General features: G+C 37.6%; 2 protein-coding genes across 7 annotated transcripts in view; one reads left to right on the top strand and one right to left on the bottom strand.

Annotated features, from left to right (window-relative positions):
• MTREX (Mtr4 exosome RNA helicase) overlaps positions 1–3,162 on the top strand; it is a 37,013-nt gene extending 33,851 nt beyond the window's left edge. The window contains exons 26-27 of one of the 2 annotated variants that reach the window (XM_026716682.2): positions 2,460–2,564; positions 2,942–3,162. In XM_026716682.2, coding sequence (XP_026572467.1) covers positions 2,460–2,564; positions 2,942–2,994 — 158 coding nt within the window. In that variant the 3' untranslated portion in view covers positions 2,995–3,162. Of the gene's footprint in view, positions 1–2,459; positions 2,633–2,941 lie in introns of those variants that run through there. The other variant, XM_026716674.2, reaches the window with a different exon arrangement.
• The window catches only part of PLPP1 (phospholipid phosphatase 1), an 82,255-nt gene continuing 57,787 nt past the window's right edge, over positions 1,012–25,479 (bottom strand). For all 5 annotated transcript variants that reach the window (XM_087927295.1, XM_026716696.2, XM_087927296.1 and 2 more), the window contains 3 exons: positions 19,656–19,713; positions 3,925–4,101; positions 1,012–3,511 (listed from right to left, as the gene is read on the bottom strand). In XM_087927295.1, the coding sequence (XP_087783421.1) occupies positions 3,380–3,511; positions 3,925–4,101; positions 19,656–19,713 (367 nt within the window). In that variant the 3' untranslated portion in view covers positions 1,012–3,379. The remainder of the gene's footprint in view (positions 3,512–3,924; positions 4,102–19,655; positions 19,714–25,479) is intronic.

The raw sequence follows: 25,479 nt of genomic DNA, 5'->3' as shown, positions 1-25,479 counted from the left end.
CAGGCTGCGAGTTTGAATCCCTGGAGTAGAGGGAGAATCGCCAATCATAGAACAATCAAATGGAATGATTGTGGCTGAAAAACCTTTGGGCTTCCATTGAAATTTCTGCCTGAGGGTTCTGAGAAATGTGTGATACTGCCTGTCCTGCCTCCTTCATTCAACTTTAGAAGTTTCTACATTGAACTTAAAGGTATTTACTGCAGGGTAACTAAATATTTGGTTTTAAACATTTTTTAAATTGTGAATTGGCTTAAATGCTCACTAGAAAAGCAGAACATAAATTGAATGAATAAACAAATAAACTGCAGTATTGGCCATTTAGTTTTTAAAACCTTGTTTGATTGTATAAAAACTAGATATTCTTTACTTTTCCCCACCCCCTACCCAGGCGTTAGCAAATATTGAATGTAATATTGTTTGCTGTAGCAACAGTTGCTTTGAAAGCAATTGCAGCCAGAGTAAATGTCAAAGGGTTTCTTTGCAAAAATAACTGACATCCAAAGGGGCTTTGCAGAGTGATAAAACACAAGTTCTATATATTTGGTAAATGTGATTTAGAAATAAATTCTCTGACTATGGACTGAAATTTGGTGTAACTGCACCAAAGGGTTGCTTCCTTTCTTGTTCATGTGCTTGTTTGAGGCCCCCTTTTCTCAGGTTGACGTGTGTGTGTGTGTGAGGGAGAGAGAGAAGACTTTGCTTTACTCACAAACAAGAGTAGTTATAACATTTTAATTTTTGAGAATTAATGAGAGTATTTCCTTAAAATACTAAGGGATCCCTAAGTTTCTGTAAATTCAAAAGAAGTTGTGAGCTGTTTAAGCCATTATTCCAAGGAAAAAAAGTAATGTTTTTTATGAGGTTGTGAGCATCTACGACCTCTTTATAAATCAGGAAAAAATGAGACTAGATAGAAGTAATCTTCCATTATGTCCATCTTCCGCCCACCACTATGCCATTATTGGGAGGATCAGGGATGCCAAGGGAGGAAAAATAAAAAGAGGCCTGGAGTTACTTTTGTTACATATGCATTTTATTGATTGCAGTGAAGCAGGCAGGCAAATTTGTGAACAGTTGCATTTATAAATGCGATATAAAAGTGTCCTCTTTCATTCTCCATGCGATAAAAGGTTTTCCAGTAAGCAAATTGTTGTTTTTTAAACGGGAGACCAGAATTGCACAATGAGCTAGATTTCTTGTGGTTCAACACTGGACAAGGTGGGATGATTAAATTTGATTAAGCGGCCCACAATAGCATTATTCACTAAGGTAGAAAATTATGTAAAACATAACCAAGGCACTGACAATAGCAGCATTACTTTTTTTTGTTAACTCCATGTAAATTGCAAATATTTATTTCCATATATCAGATAAGCAAACAAAAATGCTTCCAAAAGTGAGCAGTAATACTGAAAGGCACTTTTCTCAGTCATAGCAAAATACACTGAAGTAAAGTTTTAGTGATATATTGTCAGTTTGGAGAGAAGGTGGGAAAATACAAGCGGCGGGTTCAGTGAGCACATATGCTCACTGAATATCTTGGCACATGGAATTTATTTGTTGCCTGACTCGATGTAACACTTTTTTTATATGACCGTAAAGGTTCTCTAGATGTGAGAATTCTTTATAGCTTTTTACATCCTTTGATTTTGATATCCTTTGATATAAAAATTATTATTTCTCAAAATAAGTTTGCTTAAACTGTAGAAGAACTCAGCGTTCCAAGCTGTTGTGGCTCAGATTTATTTCCTTTTGATAACTGACTCCGGATGACTTTTTAAAAGAGTTGCTAGATTTGCAATAAGGCAATTAAATTTAATCTTTTGAATTGATGAAATTGTTCATTATATGGGCCTCATTTCTTCAAATTGTCATCAATAGCAAAAATATCTATTCCCTGCCTTAATCTATACTCCCTAGATTACTTTTCCAGTTCTAGCTCTAATATTCATTTGAATGTTTTCCAGAATGTTTGAAGCAAGACATATACCTTTCATAGGTGTCATTGCAGAATATAAAAATATACAGGAGGGAGGATAGGTAGATTCTGGGTTCTTTTAAATAACCTGCATTCACAATAAATCTATAGCATATGCTAAGGCTAAAATATAATACATGAAGTTTCTTGTATTTCCTTCCCAAAGCACAGATTGAGGGGTGTCTTGAAATGCCCCAAAGACCACAAAGTACATAAAAGAAATAATCTCTGGATTTCAGAGCCATTTTTAAACTTTTTGTTATATTCTTTTTGCTTCAGATGAAGAAAATTGAATGAGCGAGCTTGATTTTACATAAAGCTCCACAAAAAAAAAAAAACCCATATTAGAGGCAACAGTCCTGCTTCATAGAAAGGGCTCACAGAAAGGGCTTGTTTCTTTGTAGAAAATGACTGCTTTAACATAATTGACTTTGAAAATGACTACTTTACCATTTCTGTCTATGTACATTTCCTCATTCAGGTAGCATAATTCGATGTATGAGGAGGCTAGAAGAATTGCTTAGACAGATGTGCCAAGCAGCAAAGGCCATTGGAAATACAGAACTGGAAAACAAATTTGCAGAAGGTTTGTATGTACAATATTATATAAATACGTGCATCTTTAAATGTAAAATATATTTACAAGCAGTTTAAAATTGCTTGGCGACAAGCCAAAGTATTCCATTTAAACTGAACATGCCTGTTATAATCTGCTGTTGCTGAGGTTGAAAAAAAAAAAGGGGGGGGGGTTAACCTAGGAGTCTACTAATGTTTTCCTAACAGTCAAAATAGCTGCACAATAGTATCTTGAGGTGGAAATTGGGAAAAAAATAAGATATTTTGAAAATTCAGCACTGGATTTTAGTTTCATTTTACTACATCTCATTAGCATGAGCAAGTAGTATCCAACTACAGCTATGCCATTAACCGTGGATATATTCTTTTCTTTTTTATTCTCAACAGGAATTACAAAAATCAAGAGAGACATTGTGTTTGCTGCAAGTCTTTATCTATAGGATGACTGTGGTGTCTGAACAGCCTTCATTCTGCAGCAGTTACTCCAAGAGCCACTAAAATGACCAGTGCTTCCTCTTCCCAAGCAAGACAGATTTTTATTTTGAATGTATTCCCATTGCTGTTTGTAATAAGTGTTATACATTATTTTAATTAAAAAATAGTCAGGATATTGTGTTTATAAGCATAAGCTTGAACCAATAGAAATTGGAGTTTTTTAGATACATTGTTGTTAACTATATACATATAAAGTGAGCACTTAAGAGGTATAGCAGCAGCAGTCCCTTCAAAAGGCATTTATTTGTTTTTTACATTAGACAAGAAATATTTGTGAAATTTTCCTTTTAAATAGCAGGAGATTCCACAGGATAATAGCTCTTGAACATATCATGGCTGGTGATTACTGCCGTAGTGATTTCCATTGGTAGGCGTCTCATGTAGAGTTGTATGTGAATCTTCTTCCTCCTTCTGTTTAAATGTACGCCCTCTCTCCTTGAAGAAATCTGAGACATACACAACCTGTAGGAACACAATAGTTGGTATTACCCATCAGCAGATAGAACAGTGCTTACATTATTGTTACTGTCCTTCAGAAGCCACTGGGTACACTTGAACTGGAAGACTTTCTCTAGAAGTGGTGGTAGACACCCAACAATTGATTTACAGAGCAAGTAGGGGGGAAAGACCAATATGTGGGATAGTGAAATGTGGTAAAGGGCTGCTTTGTTCTCCAGTATTGGCAAATGCAAAACTTCATGTCATATTTTCCACACTGCAGTGAACCTATGACACACAAAACTGGCACTTTAAATATATGTAAGCCCCTTTGTGATTTATTTCGGGAGGGGGGAACCCCCGAAAGTATTAAGTCAAATTAGCTTATTTGAAAATGGAATTGATCAAATGATAGGAAAAAAATGGTACAGACTTACAATAAGGGTTGCTACCAGTGCTCCCTGGATGAGTCCAGTCAATACATCGCTCCAGTGATGTTTATAATCAGAAATACGGGAGAGGCCCACGTAAATGGATGAAGCAACAAGTCCAAACTGGACTGTAGGACGCAAAAGTCTTGCCCAGTCATTTTTCATTCTGGCCTGAAGATAAAGCTAAAATCGAAAAAGCACACTTTCAGCAAGAGAATGGAAGATCTGTCAAAAATTAAACATTTTTTTGTAGAAAATACAATCACGTAATGGATATAGTATCGGCATTGCAGAAGGCCTTGCTAAGATAAGCATAAAGACAACTTGAGTGCTGTTTCTTCATATTCAGTATTGTACTTAACATTTTTACAGACATCCTATCAGCCTATATATGTATGTATAAAATATTGCTCATTTTTTAATTCAAAGTGATGCGGTGTTCAATAATAAGCTACAGGTGTTATTATGGTTGTCTTTTCTGAATAAGATTAGTCAATGCCACAATCATTTCTTTGACAATCATTGTGAAAAAACATCTTACAAGTATTCTGAGGTGTCTAAAAGTTCTTAGAGTATAGCAATATTAATCACAAAACAATAGCAGTAATGACCAGAGCAGGACATGGCATTTTCTAAAGAGGCTTCCACTTTTCTCCTTTCAGAATAGGCACAAAAGTGCTCCTTCTTCCCAAGCAATATTTGCCTAGAACCGACCTTTCAGACCTAGTTCCTTAATATCCATAAGGGAGGAACACTAAGATGTTAGCAAATAATTTATCCTCATATACTATAACTGTTCAACAAATAATTATATGGTGTCCTGGACATGAAAAATACTAACAGAAGCAAATCATTATGTAAAGTCACATATATTATGAACTGAACTGCAAGTCGCATGTGTGCTTCCAAAGATAAACATGAAAAGTTTCCTGCCTGTTAGAAACATTAGATCTGAATGAATACACATTCACAGATTTAGGTTTCTGAAACTAGTGATTACATCACCCTTTTGGTACTCATCTGTGTCATTCTGCTATAAAAAGACTGAAATTTAATGCCATATGGAGCAATTTTTAACCAGGTAAGTTTTTCATAGATTTAAGCTGTACTTGGTCTGACTTTCTGAAATATTTATATGATTGAAGTTTAAGGCATTCTGCAGGCATATTCTTCAAAGATGAATGCAGGAGTTTTGACACCAAGGCAGGTATGAAGTTCAACATAGTAAAATTGCATAGTAGTGTTCCAAGCCAAACAGTCTCTAGACCTTTTTTGTGACTGTGACCGTTACACTAATGTAAACCATTTAGTTCCAATGAGAACTACAGCCAGGAGTTATTCTGATGCTCTAAAAAAAGCAGACTGGCAATATATCCTGGCATTCATCCTTTTTTCCAATTTAGGAATTCCACTGAAGACATTGAAAAATGCTTTGCTTGGTTAAAATGGTTTCCATACACAAGCAATTGCTGTAGTTGGCAGAGCGACATTACACATGTAGGAGGGAAGGTGGTATATGTGGTCATGAGTGGGAGAAAAGGTGGAACCTTAAGACAGTCGTTTAGAAACCTGTGGTTCGTACACAAAACGGGTTGAATGCCTGGGAGCTAGGTGGTAGCTGGTAGGATTTCATCCAACTTGCCAATATGTCAAAATTGAATGAATGATTAAAATGTGGTATTTGAACCTCCCTGAAGTAGAAATGGTTTCATAAAGCAGTACTCTGAACAACTGAGATGGCAAAACAGGAAACGTGGCTTTAATGTTTATTCATGGGTTTTATTTCCATATGTTAGGGGCACTAAGTTGCTCTGTTTTGCCAGGCTCCGGGCAGAAATAAAGAAGAAACGGTATTTGCTTCACTGTCTCTCTTCAGATGTTAAAAAAATGTGATTAATGATGAAATAAAATAAATTCTAAATACATCTATGACTGAGGCAAATTACATGATATGAGAGTCTTCTCAGGTTGGATAGGGTTGGAGTTGGGTCCAGCATATTTGTGATTTCTCAGGGCACATCACTTTCTGGGACTTTCCATCATAAAAGCCCTGAAGATGGAGAGTGGCAGGAGGCAGGATGACCAGACTTCCTCTGAGATCAAATCTCTATATTGAGGGAAATGCAAAGTATTTTTATTCCCTATTCCAAAAGCTATATGACATTTATGCCCATTTGTAGATTATAAAGTTTGCAAACTCATCCTAGAACTTCAAATTTTTTTTTAATATTAAACTGTTAAACCGTACATTAAACTGACAAGATTCTATAATGTTAGTTTCCTTTATTTGCAACAAGTAATTTGCAATCCTATATTCATGTTACCAATAAGTTCCACTGTCTTTCAGAAGCTGTTAATTGGATTCTATTGGCATTTCTGGGTGGAGATTATTACAAGTATTAGGTAGCTAATGATTCAGTATGTTAGAATCTTTTAAATCTGGAGTGGCATATAAACTGTATAAATAATACACTGAGGTGGAACCAAGAGTTAGATTTCAGTTTGTTCAGCAATTGGGATGTTTCCAGTGGATTCTTTTTTTTTTCTCATGAATATTGTGCAAGCTTTTGGACTGCTGCCAATTGCAGGGGAGGAGCAGGAGTATGAGGGGTTAAGTGGTCACAGCGAAGTGGGAGTTTGAAAGATGCTGGTCATGGAGACAACAGTGCCAAGGCATTTCTCAGCTTGCTGGCCCTAAGCAAAAGGATGGAGACAAATGACTTGTTTATAAATTTACAACAGAGCCATTTCTCTACCCTATTCCAAAGGTAGTAATTTATATTGTATTTAATTATATTACATGATGTTGTATCTACAGGCTACATTTAAAAGTTCTTCTATTAATTTAAAATGACCTACCGTAGTTCATGACCATCCACAGGTTACATCAAGATGTGTTTAGGTAAGATAGGTAACCTTTCACCCATAATTATACAATTTTTGCTACAAATATACTAAGTATATTATTCCTGGCTTTTGATCCAAGACATTTTTCATTGGAAGTTGAAATGCAACCCTCATTCTGCTACATGCCTTTTTCAAAAAGTACCATGGCTCCATTTAATATATTTCCAAGAAGAGAAACATTTGCCTTCTAAAAACATCACAGCCAGCAAACTTAAAAGGGTTTTTGGAACCACCATTAAATAGTTGTAGAAGATCTGACAAAAAAATGAGTAATGTGTAATTATTTCTACTCATTTTCTCCAGTTCTTTGTTCACAAGACTGCCAAATCCTCTGGGTGTAAATATAGAGCTGCCTCAACAAGACAGATTTTTGGGGAGATTCTTCTTAGTGCCTGGTTATGACGTGCTCCACCACAGCAAACTTTTCCACTACAATGCTGCTCTTGCTATGTCTCTCCATGCAATTATACTCTGCAATGAGCTCTCTTCTCACACAATCTTGACTTAACAGCTTATAAGATGCAAGCTACGCATTATATTTTGTTTTTAATATCTACAAAGAACTACTGAATGAAAGAATAGAGGAGGTGGTGTACATCTGCAGAAGTCAGACTTCAAACAAAGACTGAGATAATCAGAAAATTTTAAGCCTTAAACTCTGCATTGTAGTTTTAGCCTCTTTTTTTGTCCTATACACTAAATGTAAGTCAGATGCTTGCAGATCGTGTTTAAAGCCAAGACCATAGAAAATAAAGGGGATTTTAACTCTGAGGTGATCATCTAATTCACAGCCCTATCCTGTATAGTCATATATACGATGGATACTTCTGAATACAGTCACTGCTGACATAGAGGGATGTGCAGTATATGTTATATCTTATCTATTAAAGATCTCTGTCTCATTATAAGGGCAAGCAGAGGAAAGAGATACTGAGGCAGCATTCTAATGTTCATAACAGATCAATATCACCCAGGGAAGCCATTCAATAAAGTGGGCCCAGGCCACAATTGAAAGTCATCTAAAAGGGCACTTTGAATCCTAGTCCTGGTTTTTCTTTACAGGGCTAAATTCTATTCATCTGATGTGTTTATGATCCTCAGTGGAATGAAAGCAGCAGAGAGAAAAAGGATCCAAGCATAACAACACCTGGTCTGAAACAGGAAAATTTAGATACCTGAACCAGTTCATAAAAGATCACCAATCCCTTCTTTAAATTTCTTCAGTTTTCTGTTCTTGACATATAGAGACACACCTCTTTATTTCTATAGACTCATGTATGGACTTTGTTGAATGTGTGCAAACCTCTATTCTTTGAAAATAGTTAAACATTTGGAGGTAGCACCAAAAAAGGATCAACTGATTTGGTCAACAAACACGAAGAGGTTGTACTTTGGTCCAAATGTAGGCATAGGATTGCAGCAACGCCACTTTAAAATTTGCTTTAGAAGAAGATTTTTTTAAGTTTTTCAATAGGGACTTTAAAATCCTGTCAGCTAACCCATTTTGCAGAGCTAGCCTGCCAAGCAAAAGATATAAGGCTGAAAAAAGCCTCTCTGCTGCCAAGACTGCCACAGTCTGCACAGAGCATACATCTAAAACTCAGCCTATAGTGAAAAAGCCATGACCGCTGCTCTTGTCTTAGCCAATAGGTGCTCCTGCCACAGGCTCTCCTAGGGCAATGGTTGCCAATCAGTGGGCCAGGAACCACTGGTGGTCTGTGAGAAAATTTCGGTGGTCCACAGAGAAATGTCACCCCAAAGCACCCCCCCAAAGCAATTAATCCAGACTGCATGGGAACACAAGGCTGCGCTGCCCACATGGCCCGCAGGAACACAAGGCTTGTGTCACTTGCATTGTGAACAACACGAGGTAGTGAGGGGAAGGGGGAAAGGGCGGAGCAGGTGAACTTGCCTCATGTGCCCCATGTGCCTCGCCTGGCCACTGGGCTGCGTCTTTCTGCTTCTTTCTTTTTTTTGCCTTTGGCTGCACACAAGGAAAGCAGCAAAAGTCTTTCTTTCTCTCCCCCAAGCTCCACCAGAAATGAGTCTTTGGGACCCTGCAAGGCATCCTGGTCCAAGAGGCTGCACCATTCTGGCAGAGTTTGGGGAGAGAAAGAAAGACTTCTGCTGCTTCTGCTGCTTTCCTTGCATGAAGCCAAAAGTCTCTCTCTTTCCTTCCGAGAATGGAGCTGGAAACGGTATCCTGCGATACCAAATAAAGAATGATTGATCGGTATGAAAATGGGGTGGGGAATTTTCCTGCAGACTTTTTGGGGGATTTTCCCAGGGTCTCTGCTGCTTCTGTTTTTTCTGCAGAGACCCTGGGAAAATTCCAAAAATAGTCTGGGATGACCAAAGGGCCAGGCCTGTGACTACTGCAGCTCTGGAATATGGGACCGACTTTCCACCATCAGCAAGCCACTGTCAGTCAAAATTCTTATTAGTGGTCCATGAGATTTAAAATTATGATTTTGGTCGTCTCTTGAGGTCCAAAAGGTTGGCGACCCCTGTCCTAGGATACTAGACACTAGAGACAGCATTTAAATATGGTGCTTTGCTACACATGGAAATTTACAAGCCTCAGCTGCTTCAGAATCTGGTCCCCACTGGTTCTAAAGAGATGCTGTGCAGATTCACATTAGGACTCAATTTTGAAATTTTTGATCTCTCTACAACTCCAGATGGGTCTCTAACTCCATGTCACACTGTCAAATTATAAAATCTGTTATGGTAATCATTAGCCCTTAGTAGGATGCAAGTAGTATTCTGCCTGTTGTTTTGTTTTGTTTTACTCTTTTCTTCCACATAGATTGCTGCCAGCCTGATCAATGAAGAGGGCCAGGGATGTAATTAGCCTTTAGCAGTAATCATGCGATAGTACAAACAGCTGTAGTAAATGGGGTTCCACTCTTTACCAAACCAGCAACTTTTGATTTAGTCAGTATGTCAAAACCAGCAGTAAGGAAGCACGACCTTTACTGAGACAGGCAGGTTGCAAAGCCATGGCTGTCAAGAGTTCAGGAAATAGGAAATTTCTACAGTACACACGGTAAAGGACATAGCTGGGTCCACATGACTGAACACTTGGCAGATAGATGCAAACATTTTAGACAAAATGAGAAATCCACAGGAGAACTCTAGAATTTTTGAGATTCCAAAAAGTTATCTAAGCTGCCCTTGAAGACACGTATTTTCCAATATTTTAGCTCATGCACCAGTCACAGTACTTCTAATTGCCTTGACCAATACGTTGTATGTCTGATCTCACATACAGCATAATTGTGCCTTCTTTTTTGAGTCCACAAAACATTCATCAATCACTTGATCAGTTATCAGTTGAGGTCCTCCAAATGTGAATGAAAACCAAAGATTCATTCTGTGAGTCTGAGTTAAACTTAATGGTAATGTACTGTATCATTCACTCAGCCCTTAAAAAGGAAATACTAGTCAGAACTCCATGTTTCCTTAACCTGTAATAAATGTACCCAAAGTTCCCTTGAAGTGACTTTACATTAATTTTATTTTTAATTATTAACAGTAAAAAAGCTATCATCAAAAAACATTTTACCCAGAGATCAGGAGGAGAATTTTTTCCATTGTGTTTTTCAGGTCACAAAGCCCTTTAAAGAGGGAGGAGTATTGTACAGAGATCACTTTAGTGACAGCATCATAGTAGGTCATCTCTTTAAGAGTTCAAGAGTAAAGAAGTTAACAGCGTATGGTCTTCATAAAAAGAAAAGATAGCATTGTGGGAAAGCCCCACAAACTATTTTATAACAAAAATCAGAGTTACCTAGCAAAACATTCACTGAGTTGTCATTGAAGCCTATCAAGATGACAAACATACCATCTTGTGAGGCTATTTGAGATTGCTTTGAGGTCAGTCTCCTCTGTGCTATGAGCGCCATTGTTCTAGCCCTACTTGGGAGGCAGTAACAGGAGATTAGATCTGTTTATTGTCTCTTTGGAAGAGGAATTGTGCCATCTTCCTTGAAGGAAGCCCTGATATGCATCCTTCTCAATGAGTGATTTTTTGACCCTGCTGTTCTGGAGAAATGGTAACTTGTAACCAACCTCCCATTTCAAGGAAAATTGCTAAGAACTTAGTGTGGAGCATCTTATATACCTGAATTTCTTCATTGAGGATGGATGTGAGTATAGAACCGTGATGGCGAGTCTATGGCACATATGCCAGAAGTGGCACACAGACGCATTTCTGCCAGCTTGTGAGCCGTTGCCCCAAATCAGGTCCACTGCACATGCGCGCGCACCTCCCACCAGCCAGCTGATTGTCAGGTATCTGCTGTGCATGCCATGTTTGTCAGCTTTATACCAATAATTAAGGCAGAATATATCCACAGCAACAATTAATTTGATATATTTTAAGGCTGTGGTGGTAATTGTAAATGGTCATTACACTTGTTCCAAGCATGTATATATATCTAACACATGTCTCCTAAGTAATAATCATTGCCACACAGAGAGATTACAGAAGAGATACAGATCTGCATTTCGCTAAGGGCCAGAAAGACAATGACATGACTGTGTCTCTAGCTCCCTGCCCCCCACCATGCACTTAAAAGCAGTTGAACTGTTTTCTTCAACACAGCAGCAGTTGGTGGGAGGGGGGGGGAACTGTTCTTGCCTTGCAACACCCCCAAAAAAAAACACAGCTAAAACTCTTCCCCCCACAATTGGCTAACAACACTCTTTCATATGGTTGCAAAAAATCTTGATAACCACTACAAGGCAGCAACAGATAGTTTGCTGCTGATTGTTGGCAATATCACAGCCCAACGCTGGTGGCCCTGTATCTTTGGAAACCAAAATCCATGGGGAGCAGAGAGGGGCATACACTCATTTTACATACCCCCGCTTTTCGTTTTTCTTTAAACTGGGGAAACTTAAAACTTTTAACAGCTACTTTATAATCAGAAAAGAATGACAACTTTTTTGAAGACTTTCAAAACTTTGGGTTGAGACCAAGCCCTGGGAGATTTTTCAGTCTCTCAACCCAAAATGGATTAACAATTGATTTAAATGTAAAAAAGGAGGACCAAATGTAAAACACAAGCTAAAAGAATAATATAAAATAATATTGTCACTATTGTTACCATGTAAGCTATGTCTCTAGGACCAAAGGAAGTGTTATTGTCTAAAACTAAGGCACAAAGCTAAAAAATTAAAATAAGAAATGTTAAAATAAAATAGAATAAAGTGTCATCTAGTACTGTATATAAATGTATTTAATAATGGTCAAAAGCTAAGCACTGTAATACTCAATAAACAGTGCCAACCATTATGAGAGTAGGATTCCCTCCATAATTCCACTCTTTCTCCACTGACCAACTTGTTCTCAACGTACTGCATCATACCAGGAGACCTGGAGACCTGGTATGATAGCCACAGTTGTCACTTGATTGTTTATTTAGAGACAGCTAATTGATAGGCCTTGCCATGGCAGCTACAGACTTCAGAGATTCCAAGCCTCTCATCCCAGGAATCCCAGCAATGCATTCACAACCCTTGCTGGTCCACTAAGGTACAACTCCATTCAGTTTGCATCTTGCCATTGCCACTGTTCTTGTTGCTCCCACATTTGGAATCTTCCATGATCACCACCATACATTCTCCCTGCTGCTCGGATATGCATCTTTTAATCTCACTTTCATTTCCACGACCATCTCTTCTTCCACTCGGTAGGATTTGTACTTAAATGTCATTTACACTACAATCACATTCACTTGTTCTTCTCAAACTAAATTACCCCTACTCTCTGTGTCATCTTGCACAGAGTAATATAAAGTAAAATCTAACTCTCTTAAGTGCAGGAATCTGAATTAAAGCATCCCCAACCAATATCCATCCAGTCTGTGCGTAAAACTTTCCAACAAAAGTGAGCTTATCATCGCTTAAATCAAAGGACATTAACTTTTGGATTTTATGTGAATTATATGCCTAATTTTCAAATCCCTGCTAATTGTTAGCACTAAGTTTATTTGCTCTGCCAAATAATTTCCTTGGCTTCCATGGACTAAGAAGAATAGCATTCTCTTAACAGATTCATTGAAAGTTTCCTTCAGGCTCAGTCAAGGACTGTTACTGCTGTGAAGAGCCAAAAAAAGGTAAAAACTGCAAGTTGAGTATGATGGGTCTGCATCCCTGCAGCCTTCCTGACAATCCTATGAAATTAAGAGTCACTGCCTTCTTACGCCTTTTTAAATTATTATTTCTCAATTTATGTAAGTGGTCTAAAATTCCCAAGCAGTCCACCATCCCAGCTGACACTTCTTAGCACGTGCAATTGGTGCAGTTGGTGAAGTCTGGCTTGTTAGCTGTCATCTGCTAAGACTATAGCAGTAAATTAGGAACAAAAAGTAACTCAGAGTTCTTGAATTTAAAATAAATACATAAACCATGTAACTATGAAACAAACAAGCTCTCGGGTAGATTAGACTTACAACCATTTGTTTAACAACTTTGAAGATATGAGAGAGAGAGAATGAGAGAGGGAGAGAGGGGGGAGGGAGGGAGGGAGGGAGAGAATGAGAGAGAGAGAGAGAATGAGAGGGAGAGAGAGAGAGAGAGAATGAGAGGGAGAGAGAGAGAGAGAGAAGGAGAGGGAGAGGGAGAGAGAGATAATCACTGCCAGCCCTCTGAGGTTATATCGATCTCTCTCTCTCTCTCTCCCACCAACGTCAGCAAGCCACTGTCAGTCAAAATTCATATTAATGATCCGCGGGATTTAAAATTATGAGTTTGGTGGTCTCTGAGGTCCAAAAGATAGGCAACTCCTGCTTTAGGCCACCACAGCATTCCACTGGTCACATGATCAAAATTTGGGCATTTGGCAACTGAAATGGATTTACTACAACTGCAGTGTCCCGAGTAACTTGATTGTCATTTGCAACTTCCCAGTGGCTTCCAACAAGCAAAGTCACTGTGGGAAGCCAGATTTGCTTAATAACCATAATGATATGCTTAACAGCCACTGCAAAAGGTCATAAAATCAAGTGCAACTCATTTAATAATTACATTGCTGTATAGTTCCTGTCCCAATTGTGGTTCGAAGTTGAAGAGTCTCCGTGTTAACATTGCTGAAAAGAAATGGCAATACTATGCCCAATGAATTCTGATAATTTCTGAATTTATGTAATTTACTAGACAACAAATCAAGAGACAGCATAACATGGATTTCATTTTAGAAGAAGTAAAAGATAACATTCTTTGAGTCCAGGTTGACTCCTGTTGACTTCATGGACATAGCCATGGGGTTTTCTTTGCAATTATACAGAAGTGCTTTGTTGATGTCTTTTTCTGGACCTTTTCCTTCCTATTGCACAGTCTACTGTCCTGGGATTTCTTGGAAGTCTTCTATTCAAAGACTAAGCAGGTCTCACCATACTTAACTTCTGATCCCAAGGACTGAAATGCAGTAACAGAGCTCTTCAAGATGGCTTTATTTCTTGTGTCTGAATCACTATGGCCTTTTTAGGAGCCATATGGAAGCAATTTGCCATTGCTTTCTTCCCAATCTAGCCTGCAATCCTGGGATTTCCTACAGGTCTCACCATAAGTATTAATCAAGCCCTCTTCTGCTTATCTTCTTACTCAGACTGGGTCAGCTAGATGCTGCCATTGGCTGAGTCCTGAATAAGAAACATGCAAATGGTATCAAGTATGATCAATGTCATATCTAGCTGTATATCGGTCCTAAGCCATAATGTGATATGGTTAGCTAAAGTTAACTTTTTTATGGCTTAGCCTGTTATGTAAGCCATCTCATTTGATACCATTTGACATCTTGTGCAAATCCAGATTAAATTAAAAGAATCATAAATGCAGCCTGTATACATTCTGGAAACGTGGAGAAACTTCTAAAGGAGATTTTGGGGGGTGAGGGTTGTAGAGGAGAAAGGAAAATATTTACTCATGTGATGCTGGATTTCAAGTTGTGTTACAAAATAGGTTTGGGGGCACCCTTTTTAGCAAGTCCAAGGCTACTCATTAGAACACAGTAGTGCTAGTGGGGGGTCAGAAAGGACCAGAAACTTCACTGAGAATAGTAATTACAGTGAGTTGGGGTTCAGCAAATGGATTTAAGTAACTAACAGGTTGTGGGATCTGCCAGGCCCATATGAAACCTTGCTTTAAAAGCATGTGGACCTTCTTACAATTTTGAGGATTTTAAAGGGCAGAATTTGAATGAACACTGTGATGGAATAAGGAGAATATGAAGTGCCAGCAGTTTCTTTAGAACTGCAATCTAGTTGTCAATGTGGCTGGATTGCACAACTGTAGTTTTTTGGGTCGGCTTTGGGATTTTTTTTGTGTGTGTATAGTCAGTCACACTAACATATGTGAGATTCCTTTGGTCCTCATGAGGCTGGAGTCTGAAGCGTCTGCTTATGATTAATCCAAGCTGTGAGTAATGCCACATGTGAGGAACTGGAGAGTCACGAGCAGCACAGACTCACAGCTGGAGCCAAGCGTGCAAGCAGCAGCTTGGAAAGAACATTTGAAACAGGTCTGCAGATGTATCCAACTGACAGGGGACAAAATCCTGCACTATCTCTAATGGAGAGTACATCTGTATGTTGCAAGGAGCAAGACACTAAAAACCAACAACATAAGAAAATACCAACTCATTCAAGAATTGAGAGTGTTCCTATAGGGAAATTCCTCAGACATTCTCAAGATCCTTTCTAACTCATCCTATGCTCAGGGAAAGGAGGAGGAGAGTGTTTCCCCATAAAGTTCAGTATGTCATTAGTGCTTTATAATATATTGTCAAGAATACTTTCTGTCCAACATTCTTATTGTAAATTAAGAACATGAAGCTAGGGTAAACGGTGCAGCTTTTATTAAAAAGAAATTGAATAGACATCTTGTAACCAAAATTCACTTTCAATTTATTTCTTCAGTTTTTTAAAAATCCTACCTTTATTATATAAATAAGTCAAGGCAGTGAATACTTTGTGACATACCAGCCTTGGCAAACAAGACAACTTTGTTTGGCTACATGCCTTCAAATGGTCAGGACTAGTTGCTGTTTAATCAAAATGAAGAGGCCAGGTTAGGAAAAGTTAGTTTGGAGGAATAAAAACGTGAGTCCCACTTTCTCCTTTTATAAATTGGTTTAATTCCTCCAAACAAATGGACAATTTCTTTAAACTGAAACAAAAAACAATGGCAAGACAAATACAAATTAGGTTTGCCAGTTACTCTGACCTACTGAAGCAAATGAGAAATTTGTGAATAATAAAAAGAGGTATGAGTGCTCTTCTCATGGATGGGTGCCTAGTACTAAAAGAATTATTTTCAGCACCAGCTTAAAATGATTCATTGACTATTTTTTAACATTTCTTTTTTAATAACTTTTGTACTGCTGACTTTCAAGATTTATGATTAGATTTTATTGGGTTGTTGCTCGTTTGCTGTATAATGGCCAAAGAAGCATCTTGAAATAAATGTTACTGAAAATAAGAATATTGTAGTCTTGCTTCAATTACTTCTCTAAAATATGTTTAGGGTACTCTGAATGTGATTTAAAAAGTAGCTCAGCACTCCAAAAAAATATTACAGTTCTCCACTTCCACCCAGAAGTATTCAAGGGGGTGATTAAAAACAGTCAAATGGCAGCCATGATAGCTCTATGCAACTGAAGCTCTATCCCTTTTTCACAAACATAGTGCATATAAGACATGTTAAAAAGAGGGAGCATTTTGGCCCCTCCATCTCTCCACTCTATTAGATGAAAATAATTGGAAGTCATTAATCTTTCTGAAGTTGAATTCAGTTTTAAATTGCAAGACCTTACCATATGTGGAAATACAGGCACCCTTTTTTTCTCTGGTGGGGGCTGCATTTGATCAAGAGATAATTTGCTTGGAGTGGCATGAGAGGTGGAACCAAAGTAATTGATAGCAAGATACCTTCTCTTTCCAAGCACCAGAGAAGAGACATTTCATTCTCACCCAAATAACACCGGCATAGGTGCAGAAAAGAAGAAGCCTTAGTGCCTAAGGATTTGCAGGCTTATCTTCTCCAGCCACAGCTGGTGATTCTCACATCCAGGTTCGTGCCATAGGCTTTTATGGGCCAGCCTCCCTCCAGAAGCTAAGCTAATTCCCTGTCCCATTCTACTTAATTTTCTCGATCTTAGTTCAAACAAAGCTCTTGAGACGAACATTTAAAAATAAGTTACTTTTTTCTCTGTGTTTATTCCTATTTTTTACCATGAATGTTTTAATGTATATCCTTTTTAAGTGTCTTCTAAAGAACAACTATCAGGAGACTTTGCAAATTACAAAGAAGATTTGGAGATTTATTTTGTGGCATACAAAATACATACATTCTCATTTATTATTTTGTTAAACCAACATAGATAACTGCTCTACTGGAAAGAACTCTAAGCAGTGAACAGAATAAAAACACAGTACACAAAAAAAAGACAATTTAAAACACTAAACAACACTGAGGCCCCAATAAACTTGTATTCTTCCCTTTTTATCTCGGCTCCATCAACATCCTGGCCCCAAGCCTAGGGGAAAAGTCAGGTCTTCACATTTTCCCCAAAATCAACAGGATTGAGGCCATCCATAATCTCTAGATGACCCTCCTTGCACAAAGGCAGAGGTAGCGGTCCTGATGCTGGGTTGTTGCCCTCCTACGGCCTCCTCTACGTCTTGATTGATTTGGAGTTATATTGTGTTGTTTAAGTGTTCCCTTTATTTTTTTGAGCAGTGTATTTCAGTCCTATCATCTAATTTGGCTATTATCAAGATATATACTATCACAAAGAATTATCTTAACAGTTAGTGGTTCCCTACAAATTGAAGAATTTTATCTTAGAAGCACTTTGTTCAATTAAGGCTCTTAGTGCTCTTTTATTCAACTGGCAAGAATAATGTGTTAGTGGCAAAAGATGTTGAGACTCTAGAAAGAGTGCACAGAAGAGCAACAAAGATGATTAGGGAACTGGAGGCTAAAGTATATAAAGAATGGTTGCTGGAATTAGGTATGTCTAGTTTAATGAAAAGAAGGACTTTTGCCACAAAGAAGGGGGAGTCAAGCTATTTTTCCAAAGCATCTGAAGGTAGGACAAGAAGCAATGGAGCAACTAATCAAGGAGGGAAGCAACTTAGAACTAAGGAGAAATTCCCTGACATTTGGAACAATTGGTCTAATGATGAAGGGACCAGGCTAGAAACCGAGACCATGAGTTCAAATCCTACTTTAAGCATAAAAGCCAGCTGGATGACGATTTTGGGACAGTCACTCTTTCTCAGCCCAACTTACCTAATAGAGTTGTTGGTGTGGGGAAAATAGGAGAAGTAAGGAATACTAGATATGTTTGTCACTTTGAATTGTTTATATAAAGGTGGGAAATAAATTATAAAAATAAAAAATAAAATGATGATGAGCTTTTCTTATGAAAACTGGTGTTTAATGAAGAATTGGAATGAATTATCTTTCCATAATTAGACAGGACTTCTGAGAAAAATATTAAAAATACTCAAATTACTAAAAGTTTTGATTTGAGTTAAGGTTTGTATATGGAGACTGAAAAAAGTAAACTCAGGAGAATAAATATACCAGCAATATCTACAATGAAGTAATGGCTGGTGAACTTGCTGAGATACCCCAACTGATTTCTTTGATGTAAGACAATAACTATGTTTACAGCTGACTGGAAACTCCTGGTGCACTTTTTGCATAAAACAGGAAAAAAACGAACTTATGATTTGTTTTGATGATTAGGCATGATAGATCATAGAAAGAAGTCATGATACAACTTTAGAAAAAGAGATAAATTTATAATTATACCTGTAACTTCTGTAAAGAAGATTTGAAACCACTTTTTGTATCTTTTTTTTCTTTTTCTTTCTTTCTTGCACTTTTAACTCTCTTCAATTTCTTTTTCTTTACTTTATATTAGTTTGTTATTAGTTTTTAACCTCTGTTTTTAAAACTTTCAGTTGCATGATATACTACATGAAAGCTATAGTCTTTCTATGCAATGTAAAAGAATAAAAAATATGGAGCATGCACACATGCGACTTAATTGGGATTCAGACAAATGGCAACTGTGGTTTCACAAATTGTCTTTTAGAGTTGGTTTAACTGTGTTATAATGGTAAGCAAAGAGGGATGTTTTCCACATCAAAAATACTGCAACTAAGTTCTTGTACTGCCATCAGATGATCAACTCCCTGGGGTGAAGAAGTGCATCTCAGCACCGTTTAAAGCAGGGCTGTCAAACTCCCAGCCCGCGGGCCAGTTGCATCACGTGCTGGCCACACCCATGCCCGGTTTAGCAAAGGGGGAAAAAAATTCCGATACGTCATGTGACATTGCCATGACGACGTGAGTGTGACACCCCTGGTTTAAAGTATTGCCAGTTGCTCTGCCTTGCACTTTCTTCTTATGCAAGCACTTCCACCTAAGATTCAACTTTAAGGGATCTTTAGTTTTGTTGAATTTGGCTATGTCCCCTTTGCTATTGCTACTTTAACAGCATAATGGTCAAACTATTTTACCAGGTCTATTTAAGACAAAATACACAAAAGTCAGATGCTAACTACTTTGACCCCCCCCCCCCACCTGATTACTTGTTCACCTGGCCTGAAAACATCCTGTTAATTCAATGGAAGTCTGCTGGCAGGTATTGAGCAGCATTCCAAACACCCCCATTCCACCCCCATATCACTTTTATTTAATGCGTCCCTTGTACAAACAGCCCAAAAGAAATTCTGCTGATGCAGCAAATATCTCCACCTCAAACTTTTTAAACATTATAACCAGCTGCTAAAAATACATATACTTACTGCTAGAAACATCATGCAATACATGGAGAATGACGAATGTCCAGAGTAAAATGACAGTCTGAAAAATAAGAATAAATGCAAGTAAGTGAGTATGAATTAGTTATTTTTTAGCATACAAGAATCTGTCCCTTTAAAAAAAGGAAAAGAAAATGCAGAGTAAACTTTTTTTTTTTCCAATTTGAGATGCAAAATCTGAATTTGGCAAAATACACTGAATAACTTTGAACAAGTTAGTATTTCTCATATGTTCCTTACTGGAAAATTGTGGACGCTGAGTCCTTGAAAGAGAAGTCAGGAATATAAACAGATCCAAACAGAAGCATGGAGACCAATGTCAATGTTTTTGTAGTTTACATACAATTTGTAATTTGTGTTCAAAATGAGTTTTTAGCCTGAGTTATGTTCACTTGAATTAATAAAATAAAATGTTCATTTATATATTGATCAATGCTTTAGAATTTTAACGTTTATCTATTTGATTCCAAACTGCCTTTTGCCCAAAAGATTCTGAGAGTACTTAATCCACAATATAAATGATGCAGCATTATTAAAACATAACTGTGAACAGCTTGGAGATCTAGGATTGCCCAGTTTTGGATTCTATGGTGTGGGATGGTCAGCTGACTATTGGAGTTCTCACAAGTTTTGATTCCTAGCCTGGATGCAAGGGGTGATCATAACCTCGCAAAACTAGACATATTATCTCCATATATGGATGGAAAGGATGAGAGTGAGAGAAGAGCAAACACTGTGCCTAAACACATTCATGCCAAGGATTTCAGACTATTACAATTAGTCTTCTATTCCTGGATGCAGCGTTGCCAAAAGACACAGCCAATATAGCCTGACCTTTCAACATCAGAATGCACCATAGTATATTAGCTATACTTTCATGTTTCCAGACACATATTACCGTCAAGATCATGTCTCTCCTAGAGAACTTCAGAGAAAGTTATTAATGGTACTCAAATTCCAGCTGGAAATACCTGTCCTTTAGAGCTTATCAGTTCCCCAGCTGCATTTGTTTTTCTTCTCTCAGTCACTGCCTGCCCATAATTTTAATATTTTAAACAGAGACACAATAGAGATGCTGCTAAATGTTCCTCCACAACTCTTTCTTCCAAAGGCTGCCTCAGAGCAGAACGTTTTGTCCCTCCTGCCAGCCATTTATTTTCCAAACCCTTGCAGCATTTCTGTGGACAACGTCCTTCAGTCTTTGTCCCTCCAGCCCTAGTTGGTAAGTAAAGCAAACCACAATGAGAAAGTACCCTCTCTGGAAACTGTAACCCGTATGTAGTTATACTTCATCTTCCTCTCTCGTCATATTGTTAAATTATTTAAATCATCCCAATAGCAGATCATACATCAGGTCTCAAGAGCTTTCAGGAAGTTATGGTTTCTTAACAACTGCCCTTGTGTACTTTTCTCCTGGAAAGGTTTATTTCAGCAAGTCAGATAATACAAACCTAGAATATACATTTTATTTTGATTTCTCACTCTGGCCATTAAGACTAATGTTGACACTTCTTTTTAAAATAAGCTATTTAAAAATAAGAAGGAGCTACTAAACTAAAGACATATGGCACCAGAGCTCTTTCTAGGTTCATCAAGAAAGAAACAATCTAGAAGAGATGGGATTTTTTCTATCACAAAACATACACGGCATACATCTCACGGAAAAACACTACAGGTAGTCCTCCATTTACAACATCATTTGATTATTGTTTTTTATAATTTTCAGAGTTAACACCTGCTTGAGCAAGTCACAATTCTAGAAAACATCAAACTGCCCAGCATATTCAGTGTATAAAACATTAGAACAAACCATATTGCCCAACCTCACCATCACCAAAACCGGCATTTCAAGATATGACATGATAAGAGGAGGGCATGTTTTCAATCTTGTCATTGTCACAACTGCATTCTTGAAGCCATCTTTTGAATCCACCTTATACTCCCTCATCATTCGCTACAGGTCCAAGAAAAGTAAATATAGCAGATGGTATTTTGCAACAATAGAGTATTTCATAAAGACAGAAAAACATTCATTGCATCAATGAAGTTACACTGACGGTTAAAACTTAGCATTCTAGAATTCAACCACAATATTTTAGAACAGTTTGCTTTCAGCATCTACTCTTCTTGCAGATGTCCAAGAGGATTTCCTATTTCCTGACAGCATAGAACAAAGTACTGCTAGTAAAATAATTTTTTAGCAAACACTTGCACCCATTACTTCCCTTGAATTACAAATTTTCCTCAATTGCACCAAGAAGCTTTTTGGAGATGACTGCCAGGGGACTGATGAATTGCAAAAAAGAATTATTCTCAATAATTTTCTGAATCTGCTAATTATGATCATATCCCCCACCCCCAACAGTAAGAATAACTCATTTCACCCAAAAGATTTATAATTGAGAGTATGCTTTGCATGCACTTTAACAGAGATGCCATCAAAAGCTACACTTGAAATGGAAGCTTCACAATCATTATACTGTTTCATTGTTCATTGGTGTTCATTTTGATCTTTAACTTTTAGGAGAGAGGTGTACATTGAAACTAGTCTGTAAAGAGTCATGATGGCAAAAGGTTTAGGAGCCAAAAGATGTTAATGATCTCTCCAAGCCCCTTTCAGATTTGGATTTGCATTTCAGAATTGGAGGCGGTAGGAAGGGAGAAAGAAGGCAGCAGTTATCTTGTCTTTTAAAAGCCTCTTCAAGGGTTGGGCAGCCTGAATAACCAGCTGCATTTTTCCTGCTATAAGCAACAACGTTTTAAAAACTGGGTTCCATTTATGCCATTCCCACCTGCTTCAGGAAGGCTGAAGCAAATCATTGCTTCTGCAGGAAACATTTGTTATGCACAAAGCCTTTTTAAGTTGCAGGCCAGTCCTTTATTAAACTGAAACTTCTGCAAAGTATTAGCAACTACACACCCATTTGTCTTCTTTGTCAAAACCAACACACACACACGTATCCAGCTAAAGCACTGACAGAGCTATCTCTGGAGATGTTTTTTGACACATGCTTCTGTTAAAGGTCATGCAATGGATAAGTACTGTAAACTCCATTTTTATGCCTGATTGCCAAGTGTCATCTCAGTTATGCCAAATGCACAGAAGTCAAATCGATTAATCAACCCTTGCTATGGAGAGTTTTTGGCTCTTGCTTACGTAGCTGAGAATATGAGGGCCTGCTTTCTGTTCAACCCTGAAAAGACAATTTTAAAATTTCTGAATATCTAATTTCAGGGTTTTAGACAAGTGAAACTCAACCTGTTCCCTGGGATTTGAAATGGTTTCCAAAATATAAAGAGTAAGAAAGAAAACCTCAGTAAGAAAGCCCTTTACACAGTTTGTTTGATGAGAAAGACAGAATCTGCTTTGATTATAGGCAATGAAACTATCTTACATTATCTATGCAAACTCCACCTGTGGTATATCAGTATGTAAGATTACAAAATTCCCATGCGCACAATACATCCATAAATCAGATCTGTAAAATGTGACAGAAGCTATTTCACAAGTTCAAAAAGTAGTTGGGTCCCTCATATATGAAAGAGCTTCTACAAGTTCTGAAATCCAAGTTAATATAGACCAAGAATTTCCATAGTATCTTGCATGGTCAATTATAACCATGTATGAGCAGGAAAATTGGTTTCAGTCATGACTAAAAGCTCAACCACTTACAATCTGCGAAGTCAAGATGGTGTCTTGTATCAAATAAACTGTAAAGAGATACTTCTACTTTACTTATCAGGCTGTTCAACACATTTAATTCTAATATATGCATAGCTCTAGTACTGAATGTATTTCTTAAGGGCGTATGGAACGAGTGACTGTCATCCACAGTTATACATTCATCTCCTTTGGAATTTAATAGTTAAAGCTGGTCATTTATCTCAAGAACTACAAGTTTCACCTAGTACTCTTCATAGATTAAGGGTTAAGCTATATAACCAAGATGTACTACCACAAATACAGAACCATTAATCTTTCCTCAAGGGCAAAACACCTGATGTCATCTACCAAACTCCACCTCAAATCAGGGCTGAGGAAACGGTTGAGTCCCAGAAAAGAGTTTAAGCTGCTTTTATTTCTAACCATCTTACACATATAAAGATCCAACACTGTAGGGCAAGGGTGTCAAACTTGCATTGCCATGGCGTCATCACATGATATATTGGGGCTTTTTCCCCCTTCACTAAAATGGGAGGAAACGGGGACAGTACATGACGCATCTGGCCTGTGGGCCACCCCGTTTGACACCCCTGGTATAGGGCTTCATTTGGGAAATCATTAACACACGGATGTCAATTTTTAGGTAGGACGTGCATTGGAAGTTGACATCATGGCCACTTTACTTTGTTCCTAGCAAGCATTTACAGAAGCATCCTTGGAAATAAAAATTATACTTGAAGCTGATACTTTACAATACACAAGATTCCTATTTTTTTCCTTAATTAAAAGAATCTAAAACAAACAAAATAAAATGGAGGGTGGAATTTTGCAGACCAGAAGAGAATGACTACTGAGGTTTGGAGGCAAAATGTTACTACTTTGTTTTTTAAATGTCTTTATTTCATTAATTAGACTATCATTTTAGGTAAATTAAAATATTTTTAAGCTACTAAACCATGCACTATTAAAAGAAGGAGCTCGATACTAGTGTTATTTAAAATAAGGAGTTGTTCCCTTTAATTATACCTTCGATACATTTGGGGAAAAAAGTCAAGGTGGGTTTAAAAACGTTTTCAGAAAGGTGGATTTAAATGTTACTTTAATATCAATATTGACATATTCAAAGAAAGCCTCAGCTTTCAGTTTAAAGAAAATTAAAAATATGAATACAAATAAGGATACGGTTATACTGAAAAGCATGACTAATCTTCATAAATATCCTCTACGTAAGATTTATTTATTTATTTCTGCTTATATGACTGCCCATTTCAACATAAAAAAATAAAGTGGGAAAATTTTGAGTACTTTCTTTATATATGTAGTTGTTAAATGCATGTTTGTACAAATAGGCAATTATTCTAGAAACTATTTATTCTGCCTTTAGTTGAATAACTAAAACAAATGATGTCATCCGAAATGAATATGAAATAAACTGTTACAGTTGCCCACAAACAAATGTAATGTGCCAACACTACCAAAATTGGGAATCAATTATAATGGAAAGATCTATTTTGCTCATGTTTTAATCAGTGAGAACAATGAGAACCTGCCTACTGTCCCTGTCCTATTGTTTCTTTATTTTTCTTATATGTATCCATGTATTCATAACTATGTTTTTTACTTATACCTATTATCTTGTAAGCAATTGACAAAAATGAATGAATGAATGAACGAACAAACAAACAAATAAAATTAACCAGTGGAATGGCTTGCCTTCAGAAGTTGTGGGTGTTCCATCACTGGAGGCTTTTAAGAAGAGATTGTACTGTACAACCATTTATCTGAAATGATATAGGGCAGTGGTGGCTAACCTTTTTGGGCTCCTGTGCCAAAAATTGCGTGCACACTCACACTCACGTACCAGCACCAGAAGGCAATGCGTGTTGGGGGGGGCATGCCCCTTGCGCATGCATGTGTGATTCCCCCTCTTGCCACCCTTGCCTGCACTGTGCCTCCCAGCTGATTTTCGGCCCATTTGAGGCTTTTTCCGGCCTGCCAGAGGGTTGAAGGAAGCCTCTGCAGGCTTAGCAGGCCGAAAAATGGGAATACCAGAAGTGATGAAATGGGCCTATTTTTTGGCCTGCAAAGGCTTCCCTCAAGCCTCTGGCAGGCCAAAAACAGTCCGAAAATCAGCTGGGAGGTGCG

Source organism: Pseudonaja textilis, chromosome 2 (genome assembly GCF_049901715.1).
Source record: "Pseudonaja textilis isolate UNSWEBS1 chromosome 2, rPseTex1.2, whole genome shotgun sequence".
In the NCBI taxonomy this organism is placed as follows: Eukaryota; Metazoa; Chordata; class Lepidosauria; order Squamata; family Elapidae; genus Pseudonaja; species Pseudonaja textilis.
This window is presented reverse-complemented; position numbering and strand designations above follow the sequence as displayed.